Here is a 21,621-nt window from a genome sequence, read left to right as displayed (position 1 = left end):
GGAGGAACCATTTTTAAAGTAGGTGGGCCCAGAGGAGCAGCAGTCAAAGTCAATCCAGCTTTTGGGGGGGTTTGCTCCCAGACCCCCAATAACCTTGTTGCATTCCTAATAGCCTACTTGAAATCGTTTATAGGCTACATTATGTTTTCATGATTACCTTTCGTACCAACAAGAGAAAATTTTCCATTTTTGGGTCCGATTTAGCCAAAAAATTACAAAATTGTTAGATTCCTCTATATAGCGATGTACAGTGTACTGTACACACAAATAAAAAGGCAACAATACACAGTACACACTCATTTATAATACCACCTGGGACTAATAATCTGCAGCATTATACAGGACGTGCTTATGTAACGATATCATTGTTTTAACCATAGAGAATAATTAAATAGCTCGATAGATCGCTCCACCAATCACACGCAACTACACCCATACATGCTGGCGCTGCCCATCAATAGTGGGCTCAACAGAAAAGTTTGAAGATTGGATTTCATCATTGAGCTATCAAAGATAATCAAACTCGTGTGTATCAAATGAGTGAAGACGTTTTTTTGGAACTCCCTCTCTGATTTGTCGTTTTCGCTACCTTTTCAAAGAACGTTGGCTTTCAAAAGTGGGTGGGCCAGGCCCACCCAGAAAATAAAGTAAGGTACCCTTCCCTAATAAGGCCCGCTTTTTTGATTTTGTCGCAAATTGATCATGAAATGAAAAAAGCGGGTACCAATGTGTAGCCTATTTTAGCATCTTTAAAGCACTTTTTTAGAATGATTTTAATAACATATTGACCACAGTTTTAAAATTATAGTTGATTTGCTAATTACTTCTGAATGGGCCTTAAAAGGGCACCATTGCCTTAACCCTTTCACTTATCTTGTATCATATATGATTCTTTTTTCAAAGTCTTGTTTTGCAGCCCCTAATTATTTGTCAACTAACTTGGTATCATGCCTGAATGAGTGTGGGAATGAAATTCAATCAAGTGTGACGAGTGATTTCCTGCTTGGCAAGAATTACTGGTGGTCAAAGTACAATGTTGTTGACTTAGGCTATGTGCAATTTGTGCATGTTAACTTAGCCCTGTATTTCCATCTGTACAGTTTTAATTAGCTTGAAATGTTTCGATTTGTAATGTAGGGACATTAGAGACTTCGTATCATGTTATTTAGCAGGTAATAGACTAGATTCTCATAAATTATTGGTACAGAATGACTCAATAGTTGTGAAAAATAAATGGAAGATACTTGTTGCACATCAAAATTTTGCATAAAGTGCATGTTTGAACTAAAATAGAAACTGTTTTCATCACTTCCATTCATTGTAGGCTATATCTAATGTGTGTATGTAACATGTTTGTTAGGATCATTTTCTGCTATTTGCTTCTTCTTGTTGGTAAGCCAAAGGCTATTCAGCCAATGTTTGGTAAAATTTTGGGGGGGCTGCTTGCAGGGGGGGTTGCAAAATGCAAAAAAAAAACATGTTATAATGTCTTGCAGTTCGCTAGTAAATATAATGTAAGCTTTCTAAGCTATAAATGTAAGCTAAAATGTTATCATTTCTTACATATCCTGTGTTTTGTTGTAAGACACAATTTTGTCATTTTGCACACATGTGGTCATATTGTATCATATATGATACAAGCAATTTCTGCCAAAGTAAAAATTTTTGGAATACAAAATGTGGTTAATGATGTTCAGTGTACTCAATTTATCCAGAATTATACAAAAAATGATAAAAAAAGTGAAAAAAAACTTCATGATTGAAAGGGTTAATAAGGCCAGCCTTCTAAACTCAATTTTTTGAACCATAAATTGCGGGAAAAAAAAATGCACAATATCAAAACAGCGAAAAATCCCAAAAAAATTTTAGTTACCATAGTTTATTACAAAAAGAAGTGTTAGACTTCACGTAGTGAGTTTATGTAAGTTCTTTTCCAACCAATTGTAAGTTCGTGCAAACAAGGTTTTTTTCAATCACAAGTTCAAATAAATTTCTTCAAAGAAATTCTTTTCAACAATAAAACATTTACATATCACAATCAGGGCATACAAATTCATCATCATCTTTGGTTGAACCAACACAGTCTTCATGGTTGCCTATCATACTTTGCAACTTTCACGTTGCCTCATGTCGAAGACTGTATTTTCTAAACATAGGCTACTGGGCAACACCAATCTCTTACACTTGGACGTCTTTGCATATTTACTGTTTTCCCCTTTCGTTTTGTCTTTTCTCTCCCTTTTCCATATGTGTCAAACAGAGACTTCGATACAGTTGTTGCTCGATAGTTAATGCTCCTTTTTTCTTTGCCCCCGCTTCTTGCTTAAGGTATTTGCTGACGGTGTAGCCATAATGCTATGGCACAGGCCCGGATTTAGGGAGGGGCAGAAGGGGCAGTTGCCCCGGGCCCCCCGACTTTTGAAGGGCCCCCTATGTGGAAAAAAATGTGATTTTGTGTTATTTTTTCCTTTTGGCCTTTAAAGTTTCTGCAAAATGCTGTGCAGTACTGGACTGATGTGGTCTGTGAACTACTGTGGACGTAGAGATGGTTTTTCGCGCCGTAGGCTTGAAAAAATTTTTTGCACGGGGGCCCCCTGATCTAAAAGTGCCCCGGGCCCCCCATCAGCTAAATCCGGCCCTGCTATGACATGGTGTTGATATGGGGGGATGTGTTGAGATCCCATGACTTGTTGATAGTTGAGGAGAGATCCCATGACTTATTTATATTTGTGGAGACATCTCATGACTTGTTAACGGTTGTTGAGACATCTTATAACTTGTTGATATTTGTGGAGACATCGCATGACTTGTTAACGATTGTGGAGACATCCCATAACTTGTTGATATTTGTGGAGACAATCATGACTTGTTGACGGTTGTGGAAACATCCCACAACTTGTTTGTGGCTGTGAAAACATGTCATGACTCGGTGATGGCAGCTGAGATTGGTCACCGACTGTATAGTCAATGTTGGTGACATCACTTGGAGCAAAGACATGGTCAGCAGTAGCCTTGTTATCACATGGAAAAATTCCAAATCCCAATAAAAGCGAAACCCAATTTTCGCGAAACAGATAAGTTATTTTGTGTCCTAACCACATGGTGGTGGTGTTTTGATCTGAGGTTGTGCTTGTTAGCTGCCAGTAAGGGAGTATCAACTGCACTGTCTTTTTCCTAACAGCCCTTACAAGCCCACAATTGAATGCCAAGGGTACCTGCCCTAATAAGGCCCATGACTGATTTTGATGGGCCTTGTTAGGGCAACTCTTCACAATCAGTTTAACGTAAACTACCTAAATACACTATCCAAGAAAGGTCAATATGTCAATACATGTTGAAACTTTAGACCCTTTAGCATATCCTGAAACTCTAACAAAGGTAGAAAACAAACACCACTTACGAAAACACGCCGATAGATTAAGTAGGCCTACTGAACAAAATTTTACTCCTGCAAGATAGCTTTCAGAAATTTACAACTAACTCTGCTGGCATGTGGTTTCTTCTAGGAAACAAAATTACTCTTCTGTTCATTCACATGATTATCACAGCCAATTAGATTACCACAGCTGTTCCTTGCTTGCTTTGGTTTTCCAGATATGAAAGGGTGGACCTTATTTAGGCACGGGCCTTATTTGGGCAGAGTACCTTACGTAGGCCCACGTGGTTCCTCCAAGTATCAGGAATGCAACAGTGTTATGAGGGGTCTGGGGGCTTCGCCTCCCAGAAGTTGGATTAACTTTGACTGCTGCGACTCTGGGACCCATCTACTTTTAAAATGGTTCTTCCATGCCTGCGTTCCAGCCTAAGCAACATTGAAACCGCCTTGAGACCTGCATCAACAAACATTGAGTCACGGCTGGACTTGCTTTGTGGCAGAAAGCAGTCCCACCCATCACACTGAATAAACGCGTTTGCTTTGTTTTCAGTAGGCTGCCCATAGGCTTCGTTGTTATTGTCAGAAATAAATAAAAACAAATTGAACTGAGAATGGTAAATTGTTTTTGGTTTTTGTTAGATTTAAGCTTTTCAATAAATATCACAAATGTAGCCTATATTTCTCACTGTTCGTCGTTTTAATCGTAAGCGGCCGCGAAACATTTTAGGAGATTAAAAGGGGTCTCGAGCAAAAACGTTTGAGAAGCCCTGGAATGGCCTGTAGCCTAGTAGTGGTTCTTAAACTTTTTTCTGGCACGCCTTCCTTTAACAATAATTACATTTTCCGCGAACCAGTTTCGAACAACCGTAACACTAAAACATCTTTGTTTTAGTTTATTATGGTAGGCTACCTAGTAGCCTACCTATTATTACTTAGTGATTTTTATTGCAAGGTAGGCTATAACTCCAGAAATTGCGCAATGTTGTTTAAGTCTTCAACTTTCAGTTTGTCCTTGGTCTTGACAGCAGCTGCAGTAAAAAAATATATGGATCCGAGCACCGTTACTCCGTTAGTCTTGTAATATATTGAGTTCAGACAAGAGGACAAGCAGAAAGATAATCTCAAATTCCAGTTCTTCGTCATCTGACTTGGCTGTGTAGTGAAACTTTAATGTAGAAAATTCCTCTTGATCTTTGTCAAGAACTGTTTGATTGGCTTCCACGTTTAATCTGCATCTGCAATTTTTTTTTTATACTGTTTGCTTTCAAGGCATTCAGATGATCTGTTGCTTGATTAATTCACTCAAGCTTAAAGTTATTATGGGCTATAGCCTACGAATAGGCCTACAGCGTTTAAATTCGGTTATTGAACCTCACTGGATTTTCTTAGCTCGATTTTTTCAAATGCATAGCTTGGATATGAAACTTCTAATGAGCATGTATTTATTGGACGGTCATCAATTCGTGTGACACATTCAACCGATTATACATTATTTACAGCCAGGCTGCATCTCTACACAAGTTGAAAAACCAACTGCAAGAGCTCCAGCTTTTTATAAAGCGCTCTGTTCTTGTAAAATTGACTACCTTGATAAATAAGTTCAGAACACCCGCTATTGCTTTAGCCTACTTGGGGTAAAGATTTGGATGCTATAGCTCATCGATAAATTACACAACGAGTGTTTGGCTGTGAGCACTTAAAAGATTTCATTCTTTTCATTTTCACGTAGGCTATATAACGAAATTAGATTGCAGAACAAGGGCAACAAATGCTCTGTCTGCATAACTTATATAGCCCTGCCTGTGATTTCTAGTTCTTAAAAATTATAAATACCATTAAAATTGATCAGGACATTGAAATTACTGCAAAAAGATTAAATATCGTTGGAAAGCTCGCGCTAAACATAAAAAGTGGACGACGCCCCCCAAGGAGACGTGCCCTCACGGTAAAGAGCAGTGCTGTATTCGTAAAACAGCACACGGTAGGCTATACTGTCAGATTTGCCAAAATGATAAATAATACACAACTTGCAAAATACTAATCTTTATTCTACCATAACATGAATTATTAACATCAAAATTGGACGAAAGGTACAAAATTGTTTATTTTTCTATCAATACATTCCAAACAGCCTGCCGAGAGGAATCTACATCTTTATCCTCTTTACAAATTTGGGATCTAGCATCCCTAGCTAATCGGTGGTTTAACAGCCAGGATCTTACATATCTTTTAGTGGTAAATTGAGCCACATGTGATCCATTGCAATAAATAAACATCAAACAGCTCATTTATCAATGAGCTAAGATGCTCTTAATTTAAACCTGTGATAATATTGTTCATTAAACTGAAACCACGTCAGGGATATCTGGAGAAGGGGATATGAAGGCTTTTAATACGTCTGACAATAGAAGGGCTTCTGTTTATCGTAAATAATCTCTGTTTACCGTAAAATGACAATTACCACCGGTAGTAGTTCAATAACTCTTGTTATGATAACCTGCATTGCGCTATTGGCATCAGGCCTGGATACTCACTGCCAGTGGCGTACGCAGGGGGGGGGCATGGCCCCCCCCCCCCCCCCCTTAAAAATGGTTTAGTAGTTAACGACGTAGATTAAGGCATTTAGTATGTTTTGCATTGCTTTGTCAAAGCAATCACTGTAATAATGTTGTTTTATAGACTAAGCCAATGCGAAATACATGGCCCAATCCACCTACCCCACCCTAGGTATGCCAATGTAGCATAGTGTTCTATAGGCTAAGCCTATTATAGTGATTAGTGAGAGAGAAATGGATAAAGTCTAAACTAAAACCATACTGGGATATTATGAAGACGTCTGGGATATCAATGGCCAGTGGCGTAGCCAAAGGGGGGGGGTTGGGGGTTACAACTCCACTTTGGCACGCGTGTGACGTCACTATATTGAGAATGATGCTTCCAGTCTCTTTATGCTTGGGAATGATGCTTTCAGTCTAAAAAAAACTTGCCTAATTTTAAACAAAACTGCATTAAAAAAGCGAGTTTTGCCAATACCAAACATCTCAGCCAGGAATTAACAACAAGAAAACATTGAGACTTAGCTTTATTTCCGAAAAATGCCGAAGAAAACATGATCTTATCCTTTTGCTATGCCACCTGACAGCACCATTTTACAGGAATATTCATACCCACATTTTTGTTGAAAATGCTCTCAGAATGCACCAAATTCAAAGTAATTTTTCAAAATTTTCCGGGGGAGGCACCCCAGACCCCCACCGCTGGGTGTCCACTTAAGAGAAAGCGCCGACGGGCTTCGCCCGCCAGTCGTCAAAAACCCCCCTTTCAAAATTCCTAGCTACGCTACTCTCAATGCCCCCCCCCCTTGAGAAAATCCTGCGTACGCCACTGCTCACTGCATGCTCATGGTGACTTGTTAATTCAACTACCCGTTTATTTGCTTTACATCTGGCCGACTGCAAAGACTTTGTTAGGAAAATCAGCTAACTGGTAACTTTTCAACTGTCTTTCCAAACAAGTGTTCTTTATATATGCTCTATGTAACATTTACTAACTGTCTTCTGTAGCTGACTGTACCAGCTACACAACAAAACTTTCTGCAATTGTGAAAAGAACTGCATGTTTTAGGGAACGTTCAAATATTACGTAACGCTTTTTTTCCGAATTTTTGACCCCCCCTCCCCCATGTAACGCCAACGTAACGCTTTTTTCAATCCCCCCCTCCCCCATGTAACGCTTTTTCACTACAAATTCAGCACAAAAAACTACCATTCCGTACTCGACAGCGTTACGTAACGTTTTGCTTGAACCCCCTCCCCCCCGATGTGACGCTAACGTAACGCTTTGCATAAACCCCCCTCCCCCTCGAAGGCGTTACGTAATATTTGAACGTTCCCTTACGCTCTACAAACTACCGCCCTGGTAGTGTCATAAGAATAAGGCAATCGCTGCGAGCCTTCCCATCCCCTTCTTTAGATATCCCTGAACCACGTTCACATTCTGCTGTCGAACAAGGTAAAGTTGAAACAGCTGTCAAGAGAGGCTTCAAATTAATCCTTGGATTGACTGTATTTCATCAATGTCAAAGCGTCTACAACTCTACAACTTCTTCTCACCCCTGCTTCTCCATGACGCAAATTTCCTTCTATCATTTTTTAATATTAAATCCTGGCAGTTTCGCATACTTGTACAATATGTACATGCTTTGAACCACTGACGCAGGCTCGGTCGCATATTTTTTCCCACGAACTTTCTGTCTCATTTGCATATATCGGTGTGTAGGGTGTAGCCATTATTGGTTCAGCGCGCAGTAAATTTTTTTCTCGGTTACTTTTTTCCCGTGGTTTTCAAAGTTAGCAAGCAGACACAGTTGTTTCGTAGTTGTGTTTTCATTCTATTCTTCGATAAGTTAGACTAGCTTTTAATTGTTCTTATATGATCAACCCAATAGTGAAGTTTTAACAGATACCACCGCGGTAGTACTGGATTTCAGCTCTGAAAATATACCCTAGTTTGTTTACGTTGGGTACAGTAGATTCGGGGTGAAATTGTACATCTCGGCTCCGGTGCGGTGTTTTCAATGTAGCCGTTTGGGCATATTGCCAAATATTTTGTAGAGGAAAATTCAAATGTTCCAAATGCAGTGGTACGCATGCAATTCCGGCCAAAAATATTTTAAACAACAAGATTGTTTTTCGGATGTTAACCGGTCACTGCTGTGTGAACTACCGTAACATTTGAATCGATGAAAGCTACACCATAAGACATTTCGTTCCAATAATTATGTAATCAACAATCCAATCTTAACAAGCGCGTAGAATTGCGTCATCAATACGCTAACACGGTCAAAATCAAGTAACATATGACAAATGATCATACGAAATATAACATTGGTTTAAAGGTGACACTTTTCTATAGAAAGATACAATATATTTATCGTGTTTGCAACGTGTGAACATCTGTCTACGTCTTGAACTTTTAATGGCCAATTTTGAATGCTGGAAAATGTCAATAACAGAACTTAAAGGCAGGTGGTGAAGAGATTATTATTGATCCGTGGATGAAAACGTGATTTCAATATGCAATTCCAACAAAATTCGTTCTCTGAAGCCTTGAGTATTTGAAAGGGTTTTGCATGTATCGATCAGTGCAAGACCTTCATGAGTTATGAAGTTTTGACTTAGGCAATCCCTGCGTTGTTGCCACGACAGACTTCGGATAAACAATTTGAACTACACACTTCGAGGGCAGTATCTCGCCCAGCAAATCAGTAAGATTTAACGTCCGCAAACGTTAAATTTAAATAAATCTAGTCTAAGGAAGAAACATTTTGCTGGCTGGGTAACTGTGTTACAATGATGCAAAACAAATAAGTACATTGTGAACGGGTTGATCAACCTAGACAGAAAAATCACATTTTGCTGTCTGGGCATGCGAGAAAACCTCCATTGAAGTACTCGCGAGGGGATAGAGACTGGTTGTGAAAGAGTGCGATGACACAAATGAACCAGCTGCAGACAAGAAGGAAAGCGAGTAAATATTTTGTGGCATCGGCGGACTTCGTGTAAAACGTCAAAAAGGCTGAAGCGTACGTATTTTAAGGCAGAAACAAGAAACTACATGGATGAGAATATATCCCAACACAGATTTTCCGCCGTGAATAAACGTATGGACCAGGTCTGTATTAAATTATCTGCATTGAATTGCTGCATATAGGCTACATATCACGATAGAAATTTGCGCTAAAATGGCACAGGTTTACAGCGACCATGAATGCCGGCCTTTGCTCAACATCTACGCAATTTGCAATTGTGCATTTATGGTCACACAAAAAAGGTAGGGATGGTAGAAGTAGGAGATTGCTCACTAAAACATAAGGTGGACTAGTGGAGGGTCACAGTGTAATGGCAAAACTTTGTGCAACTACAACTTGAGGTCTACTGCCAAATGTCGCATACCTAGGTGCAGCGCATGTGACCTGTCCACGTGTGTATCGCCTAAATAAATGTAGAAATATGTGATATCATGTTTAGTTAATACTATTCAAGTCATGATAATGCAGGGGTAGACTTCACGCAACAGCGGTAAGGGTAGGTAGCCACACATTGCTGCAGTAAGGTTCTGTCGATGTTTTAGCTCACTCAAAATTTCAAGCAAAATGTAGAAATTCATTTGATGAGAATGAATTTATATAAAAGTAAAAAAAAAAACGTTTTGCAGTTCTGCTAATTTTTGAATTTCTTAGTGACCCTCCAGCTGTCCATTTTGCAAGAAAAATCAGTAAAGTGAGTCGTTCCGGTATAATAAAAAAAAAAGGTTACTTACTTTTGTACAAATTCTATTTACTTTGATCAATGATGTCAAAATGTATTGGTTGAGAACGACATTGCGTCGCTAAAAATGGGCGCCATTTTCCACAACGATTGCAATGGCAACGGCTAACCCCTGCGGGGGAAATTTTCCTTATTGCAACGTAACTAACACACAATCATGCAATGTTTGCACCTTGACTTTCCAGCCACAAAATCAGTTATTTGAATCAATGCAAAATTATCTACCTAGTTTGCAAGTTTGTGGTGCAATAAATCGAATCAAAACTCGCGGCCGATTGAAATCAAATAGCTTTGCGTTTCATAGAAAAGCCCGTCTCATAAACGATAACAAGCGGGTGCCGATGAGCATCCAATGAGATAGTTCAAGGCGCCCCACAACTACAGTATTAGGGTGGAGTGAAAAAAATTTTTTTTTTCGAATCAAAAAATCAGATTAACCAAAATTGGCGTATGGACCTAAAACCAACTTCTGAGAAGGTTTTGGGTTTGTGCCACCTACACCGAGGTGGCCCATAATTTTTAAAGGTCATCCGAGGGTCAAATTTCATGAAAATCCCATAACTTGGAAACCGGTTAAGCTAGAATGTTGGTTTTTGGCTTAAAAGTTCCAGAAGGTCCATGTTTATATATGCTCTAATGCAACTTTTGTCTCTATTTTAACTATATAAGCTGATAATAATAAAAAATGACATTTTAGTTTGAAAGCTATGCAACAAAGAAGTGAAAATGCTATATTTGAGCTATTTGCACCCATAGTTGTGTGTTAAGGCATAATAGGTAGTTAGGTACAAACTGACTAAGTACTGCTTAAAATACTTTCTAAGTAGTTGGTACAAAGGATATGCAAGCAGCAATCATGGATATGTGACAAACGAACTCAATGACAAAAATGATGTAGCAAAGACTCATATGCAATAATGTTGCAATGCTATTTGACATCAAGTTTCAAAATTTACATCTTTGGTTTCCATGAAATTTATTAGAAACTACTTACAATCAGGGTCGCATTATAAAAATTATCATGTGGTGAAAAAATATTGAAAACCTTCAACCTGAAAGCATCAGCACTATCAAAGTCAGAAAAAATATATTTCGACTCTAATCCATTGCAAATTTGGGCAAGGCTGACTCTGCTTTGGTAAAGACCCTTGGTAAAGACCAACCTTAATCCACCACTGTTTGCAATGAGTGTTACAGAAACCATGACATCAACTCATTTATAATTACACATATCCAATAACGATACCCAGCCAGGGGCTCCGAGAAGGGGGGGGAGTCAGGCAACTTTCCCCCCTAGCATAATATTGTAAAGGAAAAACAAATGCAGAGAAGGATGGATTTGAAACTGCTCAAGTAGGCTTCTTGAATGAGGCAGCTTTATTTTGAATTTCCTATCTGGCCTGGTTACACTTGAAAATGACACAAGCTACAGTTGATCACTTACTCCAAAAATTATATGACCACGAGAGTCAAACCAGCGCTGCATGATCTCGAGCCGGGCGCATAACCACTGAGCTAACACTGGTGGACTTACGCCTGGCCAATGCAGTTTTTGAAGTCAAGGTTCCGTTGGTCAAGCAAAAATAGTAGGCTACACGCTTAGCCAATCGCAGCAGCACCAGTTTTTAAGTTAAAACAATAGAAAATTGATGATGCAGAAATCAGTAGGCTTAACAGGCATCAAATTTTACGTCTTGAAACAGTTTAACAATGCCTACCTTAATACAAGAATGATTCGTTCTTGATGAGATATATACATTTGAAGTTGCATATGCTATGATCGAAAAATACTTGGAACTGCCTATTTTATTCAAAAATTTGTTTTTTTTTAAGTTGTTACACTATCATTTTAGTGGCAAAAATGGGCCCCCCTCAAACGTGCACAAACGAAAAACTACTCGTTTTTCCTTCACAATATTATGCTAGGGGGGAAAGTTGCCCGACTTTCCCCCTCTCGGAGCCCCTGGCTATGTATTGCCATTGGATATGTGTAATTATAAATGAGTTGATGTCATGGTTTCTGTAACACTCATTGCAAACAGTGGTGGATTAAGGTTGGCAAGGGTCTTTACCAAAGCAGAGTCAGCCTTGCCCAAATTTGCAATGGATTAGAGTAGAAATATATTTTTTCTGACTTTGATGGTCCTAATGTTTTCAGGTTGAAGGTTTTCAATATTTTTTCACCACATGATATTTTTTATAATGTGACCCTGATTGTAAGTAGTTTCTAATAAATTTCATGGAAACCAAAGATGTAAATTTTGAAACTTAATGTCAAATAGCATTGTAACATTATTGCATTTGAGTCTTTGCTACATTATTTTTGTCATTGAGTTTGTTTGTCACATATCCATGATTGTTGCTTGCATATCCTTTGTACTAACTACTTAGAAAGTATTTTAAGCAGTACTTAGTCAGTTTGTACCTATTATGCTTTAACACATAACTATGGGTGCAAATAGTTCAAATATAGCATTTTCAATTCTCCACATTACATAGCTTTCAAACTAAAACGTCATTTTTTATTATTATTAGCTTATATAGTTAAAATAGAGACAAAAGTTGCATTAGAGCATATATAAACATGGACCTTCTGGAACTTTTAAGCCAAAAACCAACATTCTAGCTTAACCGGTTTCCAAGTTATGGGATTTTCATGAAATTTGACCCTCGGATGACCTTTAAAAATTATGGGCCACCTCGGTGTAGGTGGCACAAACCCAAAACCTTCTCAGAAGTTGGTTTTAGGTCCATACGCCAATTTTGGTTAATCTGATTTTTTGATTTACAAAAAAAAATTTTTTTCACTCCACCCTACTACAGTATGTCTGTGGGTCGCAACCTTAGATGCTGTGTGTGCAGTCATTATGTAACAATCGTACATCCTATGCAACAAAGACAACTTCATTAAAAAAGATAAACTGCGAGATTGCTGGGATGTTTGAATTGTGACGTTGTGCCGTGGGGGAACAATAACATAGTTGAACAATCGCATGTTTGTAGCAAACACGATAATTTAATACAAAGCCAAAGCAAAGAGGAGCCCCATTTCTAAACTTAGGGCTAACCTCATTAGTTCGGTTCTAGTATAGAATCTTGTTGCTATCGCATTCCAACGTGGGACAGTGAGTCCTGTGGATTACTTTGGGCATTTTCATTGTTCATCGTGAATTTGCGTAAGAGCAAATTTTATTATGCAATCTACGTTGTTGCGTCAACGTAAAATAAATTGCGCGAGAGGTTGTCGTTTGTGAATAAAGTAAAATAAATAGATTAAAACGTGTTAGACTTCTTCAATCACGTAATAATTGAGGCTATTTACACTTTCTTCACTTTGACCTACAGTGACCCCTGGTCGGGTACCTCGCGCAGTGCCATCGTCCACAGTGATGTCATAACATCACGTCATCATTTTGCATTGTTCTTGAACAATAGGTGTGGCCCATTCCACAAAGTCGTCAATTAATACGGGCCACGCACCTGTAGATGAATGCGGTACATGTAAATGGCGAATGAATATTCTTCAATTGGTTTACAAGCTCACAGAACAATGATTGACAATTTTTTTGCAAAAATGGTAATTAAGTCTGCAGATCCCTGTAAAAAAATGTTGAAAATTATTCGAATTGAAGTTAAATCAGGGTTGTGAAAAGCTCTGTATTTTTTTAATAAAACCCAGGTCGCCCAGGTTTTTATGGGCAAAAACGGGCTTTTTGATAAAAAAACGGGTTTCGTGGTCAAAAATGGGTTTTATTTATGGAATTAGTTTATTGGTTTAAGACACCAGTCCACCCGGGGTAGCCACCCACAACCTGGATTTAAATACACTTTGTCCCAAAACTATCACATAATTAATAGGACACCGTTTAAATTACAATATACTATAGTCGAACCAGGTTAAAACTGTTTTTGTAAAAGTAGAGCATTTGAACAGAGAATGTGTTTTGTTTAATTTCACAGTTTACGAGATGAAGATGAAAAACAAATTCGGTCAATTATCACATAACAAAGTCAGTCGATTGATGACGACATGAACAAACAACCACTCGTCCCACCTTCTTCGTCATAGTTGGACATGTCGTCAGATATCATGAGGGAAAAGTCGAGGAGGAGGTTCCATGTATCTCGAGGGATTGCGCGGTTGTACTTCTCCTGCAATGGACATTGGACAAGTTTTACAAGAAGTAAAAAGTTTTTCAAAAGTGAAACTATCAAAGTCAAATCAATTATGACCAATCCCTTTTGTAAGATGATATGTAACAAAGCATAAGGGTAATGACTAATGATCCGCACTAGCTTTTTGGCTCGAGAAACGTGCTGCAGTAACTTTGCTGTGAAGTTATTCAGCTTTGATATCAGACCCAAAGTTTCTGGAACGAAGAGTCGGATGTATATCGTATTGATTAGAAATCAAAAATCATCACTGTAGCTGTAGCACACATACAGGTCGTCAGACGACTCGGCATGCATCAACTCAGCAAGTGCTTCAGCTCAACAAGTACATTGCAGCTACTGTCCAAAGTCAGCAAATGAGATATTCAGCATACATCGGTCTCAGTGCTTGGTCAATTGGTCATCGCTTGCTAAACTGAATTTGCTGACTGATGACATGCCAAGTTTCGGCTTGCTCAATTGTTACTTGCTCAGTTTTATCATTTTGCCAACTTTAGCCACTTGCTGGAATGTTGTGAGCTCAGTTGTCACTTGCTCAACCACCATTTGCTTAGTTCACAACTGCTGACTTGTAGATTGACAACTGAATGACCAGGTCGATGAATTAGGTGCTCTACAGCAGACGTTCCCAAAGTATGTGAGCTGTGAGGGTCGCAAGAGGGTCCTAGATCTGCCACGACTGTACATTGATGAAACATAAAGCTAATTTGTAGGAAGTCGATAGGCCGCGGTAAATTTCGGATTTCTTTGGTGTGCTAAGTCCAAAACAGTTTAAAAAGCGTTATAAAGCATTGCTCTGAGGTACCTAATAAATCCTCTGGTACTGCTGTTTGGTAAAAGTTTATGAATGTTTTTATCATATTTGTGTTTTAAATGACACAATTAACTTGTTATAGCTGAAGGCTAGTAAGGTATAAGCAAATATTCGTTTTCAAAACATTTTTTCAGCAGCAAATACGTTTGCAACATTAAACTGGATGAACCGCATGATATTTTACCATAGAAGACCATAAGCAGGAGAAAAATTAAAAAGCATTTCTAGTCATAACATCATATCGTCCCATAAACCGTTGGATCATCTCAGAAACTCATGATAAAGTTGGAAGTCTGTCATTGTTTTACCATGGAGCCGCCGGGGTGCCGATTGAAAATTATATTTCGAAGTTTCTATTCTACGGTATGACGCTTTTGCTGGTAGGTTGTTAGCAGGCCTGTCTCTGAGGCAGCATTTTTACAGAAAGTAGACCACTCTCAAGCTATATCAGTCCAACTTCTATTGGCATCGATAATTCGACATTGTTACAACACTAATCGACATTGTTACAACACTAATCGACATTGTTACAACACTAATCGACAGTTTTGTGACTTTAGGTTAATGCATCGCATTAATGCTTGCTACAGGGTAAACCGCTTTTTTGCGCGGGGGCGAACTAAAAGCATAATATTTAAACGAGTGGATATTATTATGAGCTCTAAATTGAATGTCTTTTTAGACTTCAAACCCTGTTTTAAAACAGGCTTCAGTGTGAAAACTCAAAAAGTGTTGAACTTGCTGTTGCAGAGCTAAGGTATTATACACTGAATATGCAGCTTCCAATGAATGGCGTTACCCAGACATCAAAATCGTCTACAGACGTTGAATCAATGTAAAAATGACGGATTTTGCACTCTGGGTATGAATTCAGCATCTACAATTAAGTATACGCACTGTACTGAGTAACAAAAAGCATGTAGCATACCACCAAGAATTTTGTCCATAAGTCCAAAAATTTGAATCTGTCACTGAGCAATATGTTCCAGTAAGCGATAGCCATTTCCAAGTCTGCCAAACAATATAAGGAATTATAAACCAACAACACAAGATTCAATTGTAAAAAAATACACTTACATAACGCTTCACTTTTTAACTACAAAACGTTAGAAATTGTTAAGCTATAAAAAAAAATACATGGGGGCTACAAAATGGCTGCAAAGGCGCATGAACTGAAGTGTCACATTCTGGAAATATTATATACTGGCTCTTCAGGCAACATGACTTTACATAAGCTGCAAGCACCAGGCTTTAAAAGACGAGAAAACGTATTATTTAGAAAAATCAGGCCACATTTCCAAATAGCTACGGAGTGACAAACTAAGTTCCACTTACCTAACCCCTTCTGTCCAGGATTTTTGGCAAAGTTAAAGGTGAATTGATAAAAATCTCGAAATTTGTCTTTGTTAGTGATTTCATTTGCGAGTACAGGAAGTTTCATCCGTAATTTTGAAAGATCATCGCAACTGTCAATGAACAGAAAACTTTTTACAAGTAAGTATCTATGTCATACAGTAGTTAGCTTGATTCCAAATAATTCTATTTAAGTTTCCACAAGGCTATTAATTACGTGATTTCAATCTAATCTTTCAGCATACGCGCCGACTTCCAGGGGGGCCAGGAGGCGGCGCCCCCCGTAAATTTATGGTTGAGGGGCAACAAAAACGTTATTACAAGTGATGTTTCAAAGATAAAACACTTCGCGAAAGAGATTTAGATCATTTAAACAGACTTAAAGAATGCCGAAAGAGAAATACAGTATAGCCTACGTTGCTCTTGCCCGCAAAACAGCAGCTGATCGCATGGCTTTCTCATACGGTATGGAAATTTCAAAGTAGAAGGTAGAGTAACTTACGCTGCTGGAATAGTCACGTAACTATTCACTGCAATATTAAGTAAACCAGCTAAATTAGACGCGCAATTTTCAATGAGGTCTTCCCGCTGTGAGATCAATTATGATTCAACAGAACGCATTGTTTTTTTCACGCTGTGTGAGAACTAAATCGAAAACCGATAAAAGAAAAGGTGTTTAACTTGGTCGCAGATATTGCTTGCATTAACAACGTCTCTTACCGCTATTATCACCAAACTAACCTGACCTCATTGTTTTATGCAGCCGCTAAGGTTTAACATCGACTTCCACGATCATGGAATGTTACGTAATTAGAACGATTATATCCTACACGCAAAAATAAAAAAAAATCGATTTCTTAAAGCAGCTCTTTCTGTTTTGTCTTGTGAGCTTTGCATATTGCTCAACAAGTGCATAACGTTTAAAATTGATAGAAATCATTAGATTTGAAAATTAAGTTTGAGTCACTGCAAATAATCGTATTCAAAACTTTTAATTTCACCGACGCCATTGCACACTCCGTAATCTACGTTGGCAATGATTTTGCCACAGCAAAAATGTGTTCATTTTGAAAACTGCCGAGCTTGTCCCGTGTATAAGTTGAACCTGTCTTTTTAAGATGAAAATCACTTGTGAACATCTCGACCTATACTCGAGTATATACGGGATTCGATAAAAGACTATAAAAACTTTAGATAAAAAACATAAGAGAAAACACTTCGCCGTTGTTAACGCTTTGAAGGTAAGTAATTAGCAAAACGAAGCTAATAAAACTCATAGCGGGTTTCCACTCTGCTTGAGATCATGATTTTTTGCGTTTTATTTCGTAATATATAACTTCACTGTCTTGATCGTTGTTATTCACTCCCACGAAAAGGAAATGAATCGGCTTGTTTTCCAACTGTTCCAATTATGAGCTAACATAATCAAAATTGTTACTAGACGTAGGCTACTGCATGCGTAAAACTAATCGTTTCAAGCAGCAGTTCTAATAAATTCGGCTTGCGACCTTGGTGTCAATATAAACAAGACAATAAGCTTAATCAAAGACTATTTTAATTGAGCAAAATAGCATTATGGTTATGACGTCATCACCTTTCTCGCCCCCCAAGGTTTTTTGAAAAGTCGGCGCCTATGTCTTTCAGCCACATGTTAAAAGATTCAAATGATCTTACGTTGTGTGTAAAGTCCTACCTTAATTCTGTCATTCCATCTATAAATTCTTTTCGAGTAAACTCGCATTGTGTTGCTGCTCGGAACTTCCATGCAATGATCAACACAATGCGACTTGTTGGCTCTACTTGGAGCTCATCACAGAATCTTGATATTCCTTCTACACCAATCTTGTCTCGATCCATTGGGTCTAAATACAAAAATTTAAATATATAACTGATGTATTTAGGTTTGTTGCAGACAATTTTTACAAATAATACAATAAATATAAAGTGCATACGATACTGTACCTCAATACATTAAATATGGATCCACGTCTTTTATGTGTAGACAGTTAGGTGCCTGCCACATCATTGCGTGCACTGTGGCATCAAGATATTTAGGTGCAGCGCTCTGTGGCACCCGGTCAATTAGGTGCTATTCAGTGTGTCAAATTACACTTATTGTTCAATTTTTTTGTGCAAGAGTGTCAAACCCTATTGTTTGTTTTAAATACAAAATCTAACCAAATGAGTAACCTAGCTGTTGCAAACTAACAAAATATTATCAACACAAACTGAGCATGGTTGGCTAATCTTATATAATATAACTTGCTGATTATAATTAGCAAATGGGCGTTTTTAATTCGTTTTTGTTTCGATTGGAAATGCATTTTGAATGCCCCCTTGAGAAAATCCTGCATACGCTAGCCTACTGTCTACAGTATTACCATCAAGCACCAAAATGAACGGGTGCCACAGTGTGCAACTTTGTCAGTAAAGAAATAATGCAGATAATGAAATCATACAAAAAGGTAGCTTTTATTTTAAAACACCACAGTTTGAAATCAAAGCAAACCACGCAGCATAAATTCAATGTTACCACCTCTGAGTATGTTGTACAAAGCTTCAAGTTTTGATTTGTCAAGTCTTTCTCTCACATCTCTCATGTACAACTCTGGCTCAGTAAAAAAGCTGTCAGATGCAACATCAAGTCTCCAGTCATGCTTGGCTAAGCAAGATGCAGCTGACTTTTCACTGAGGTTGGTGAGCTGAACAAACTGTCGGACTTTTTCTCGTTGCGATTGCTTCAACTTGTGCTGCAATGCATAAAATACGTATCTTTACATGGCTGTAGTGTAAACAAACTAAACACCTACCTGCAAGCAGTGCCGGTCTTAGGGTATTTCGGGCCCTGTGCGGAATATGCTTTGCGGGCCCCAATGACAATGATCCAATTCAGTTGCGTAGCTAGATATTTTGAAAGGGGAAAGGGGGTGCTTTGACAGTCGACGGACAAAGCCTGGCGGTGTGTTTACCGAAGGCGACACCTAGCAGCGGAGGGTCTGGGGGGCCTCCCCCAGAAAATTTTGAAAAATTACTTTGAATTTGGGGCATTCTGAGAGCATGTTTAACAAAAAATTGGGTATGAATATTACTGTAAAATGGTGCTGTCCGGTGGCATAGAAAAAGAATAAGATCATGTTTTCTTTGGGATTTTTCGGAAATAAAGCTATGTCTCTATGTTGAGTCTGGATGCAACCTATTTCGTCTCCTGAACAATTCGCACCCCGATTTCGTACCCTAACCCTGGTCTCAAATAGGTTGAATCCTTAAACATTTTTAACCCTGACGTGATTGCATAGCACGAACAATTGTTGAGAGAATATAATTTCCAGCACATTCTAAGGCTCATGTAGAAAATGTTTGTTTTGTTTGTTTTATTATCTTTATCCTGCATTGCCGGAAAGCGGACTTGAGCGCTATGCATCGGTGTACGCCTTCCGACGTACACCTGACCCACGCTGCAGCCGACGACAATGTCTGTTTCCGGTTGTCTACTCTACTTATGACTTAAATTTGGTACTACCCATTACTCGAAATCGATCACTGGGTAGAGGCAATTATTGTAAAGTTTCTTGCCCAGAGAAACAACAGCAAGTTCGGGTGGCTGGAATTGAACATGCAGGCTCTCGACTGCGAGCCCAACGCGCTATAACCACTCGGCCACAGCTGGCCAAATGTTAATACTGTATCCCTTAGCTGCCATTTAAGCAGAAAAACTTTGGATTTTTAGGTTGCTTCAACGTTTGATGACATTGAATCAGTATAATAACGGTGAATTCTTCGCTAAGAATGGATGGGAGTACTTACTTCTACACTAATCAGCGCAATTTAGTTCAAGTGTTACATCACAATGTCTGGCTTTGATCTCCGAGTAATAGTGATAAGGCAAGGTTGGTTACAAAATTAAATTATACGAGTAGGCTAAGTTTTGGTATTACAGTAAGAAAGAAAAGGCCCAGGAAAAATTCTATAAGTGAGAATGAATACGATGAACCTACAGTACTTGCTCTCCATCACTTTCGCTCACATGACACGCAAAAATAAACCTAAGGATAAAAGCCTAGTGCAACTTTGCACAGCAGAAAACAGTAACCTTAGTGCAGCAGTTTTCCGACTCCTGCCCAGAGCATTGTGACGTAAGAAGCCACACGACCTCGTTCGGTGGAAGTTAATCAGTTATTTTGTGTATTGGGCAGCTACAGGGCGCTTTGACTCTTCAATGGTCTGGTCTGATGAAGGCCTTTCAGAGTGAAGAATTATCAACATAAAGTGATTAAGCATGACGATCGAAGTTAAATCTCGTGTGTCCGCCGTGAGACTTAATTTGTCCGCCGAGATAGCTGCTCAGACTGGACACGTTTGTCCGCTGTCAACAAAATCGCATTTCGACCTATTTCGTCCCCTGAAAACATCGGGAAAAATTTTGAAATGTTTGCGGCAATTCCGATCAGGGACTTCGGCTAAAAGTTTGTTTTTTCTCGATCTTTTCAGGGTACGAAATGTTCAGGAGACGAAATAGGTTGTTTTTCTGTGTTTTCTTGTTGGTAATTCCTTCGTTGAATTCACTTGTTGAATTTTTTCATTGGAAAGGACAAAAATTACTGCATTTTCTGAGTAAATTGCGGGCCCCCTAATTTGCGGGCCCTGTGCGACCGCACGGTTCGCACACCCCAAAGACCGGCACTGCAGTGCAAGGTCCTGCATGTTACGTAAACCACAACCCTAAATAAGTCATGCATCATCAAGGTTTAGGTCAATAGGTAACTATTTTGGGGTAACAATATATTTTTGCGGTTTGTGACAACACAGACTTGCATTACTTTTTATTTTATGTTGCTGGCACAGACTCTCGTATTCAGTTGTAAGTTAGCTGCTAACTTATCTGTTTAAAGTAATTATCAATAAAATTGGTGTTAAAAGAGATAAGTATCAAAGGAAAACAAAGCGTTCAATTCTATCTGGGGAAAAGGAATTGTTTTGCCATAAACAATGGTAAAATCACAGTATCAGGTGTGCTTGCAAGTAATTTATCCATTCCAACGGATTTTAATTTAAAAAAAACTTTGCGCTGAAGATGTACTCCATGTTCAGTAGCATATATACAATTGCAAAAGCCCTTTCTCAATTATGAAGAGCTTGAAAAACAACAGACTAAATAGAATAAATGATAAAACCCTGGAAACACCTAAAATCCTAAAACCATGGACCACCCTGATACAGCACAAAGAAGAAAGTGTATATATGATTGTTCAACCTTATCAGCATCAATACCTGAAACATATTCACAGGCTGGAATGTTAGTAACCTAATTATTATAAAATTTTCTATTTCCAAAATTTAGGGAAAATAGTTACGGTATTGAGTACAATACATGACAACATTGAGCACTCTATCAAGCAAGCATAAAACTTGTCTTACCATATTTGGAAAGTATTCTCAACATCCACCTTTTTCCTGAAGTGGTTAATAAGTTCTTTTGAAATACAACCTTGAAAGTTGCAAAACTATTACAAAAAGCCTTCTCAAATAAACTGCAGGGGACTTTTAACAAGAAACGCAAAACTTTACAAAACCTGAAC

The 21,621-nt window shown here is 38.5% G+C and overlaps 1 protein-coding gene across 1 annotated transcript; it reads right to left on the bottom strand.

The window, feature by feature from the left end:
* Positions 1-12,461: 12,461 nt before the first annotated feature.
* LOC145764701 (DCN1-like protein 1) lies at positions 12,462-21,579 on the bottom strand. Its single transcript, XM_082576353.1, has 7 exons — positions 21,461-21,579; positions 18,582-18,795; positions 17,739-17,907; positions 16,028-16,158; positions 15,621-15,703; positions 13,761-13,857; positions 12,462-13,185 (listed from the first exon to the last, which is right to left on the bottom strand). Exons 1-7 carry the CDS (start codon positions 21,461-21,463, stop codon positions 13,106-13,108), a joined length of 777 nt encoding a protein of 258 aa, XP_082432479.1. The 5' UTR covers positions 21,464-21,579; the 3' UTR covers positions 12,462-13,105.
* Positions 21,580-21,621: the final 42 nt, after the last annotated feature.

Source organism: Aplidium turbinatum, chromosome 2, assembly GCF_918807975.1.
Source record: "Aplidium turbinatum chromosome 2, kaAplTurb1.1, whole genome shotgun sequence".
Taxonomy (NCBI): domain Eukaryota; kingdom Metazoa; phylum Chordata; class Ascidiacea; order Aplousobranchia; family Polyclinidae; genus Aplidium; species Aplidium turbinatum.
Note: the sequence above shows the minus strand (reverse complement) of the source record. Positions and strands in the feature narration are given on the sequence as shown.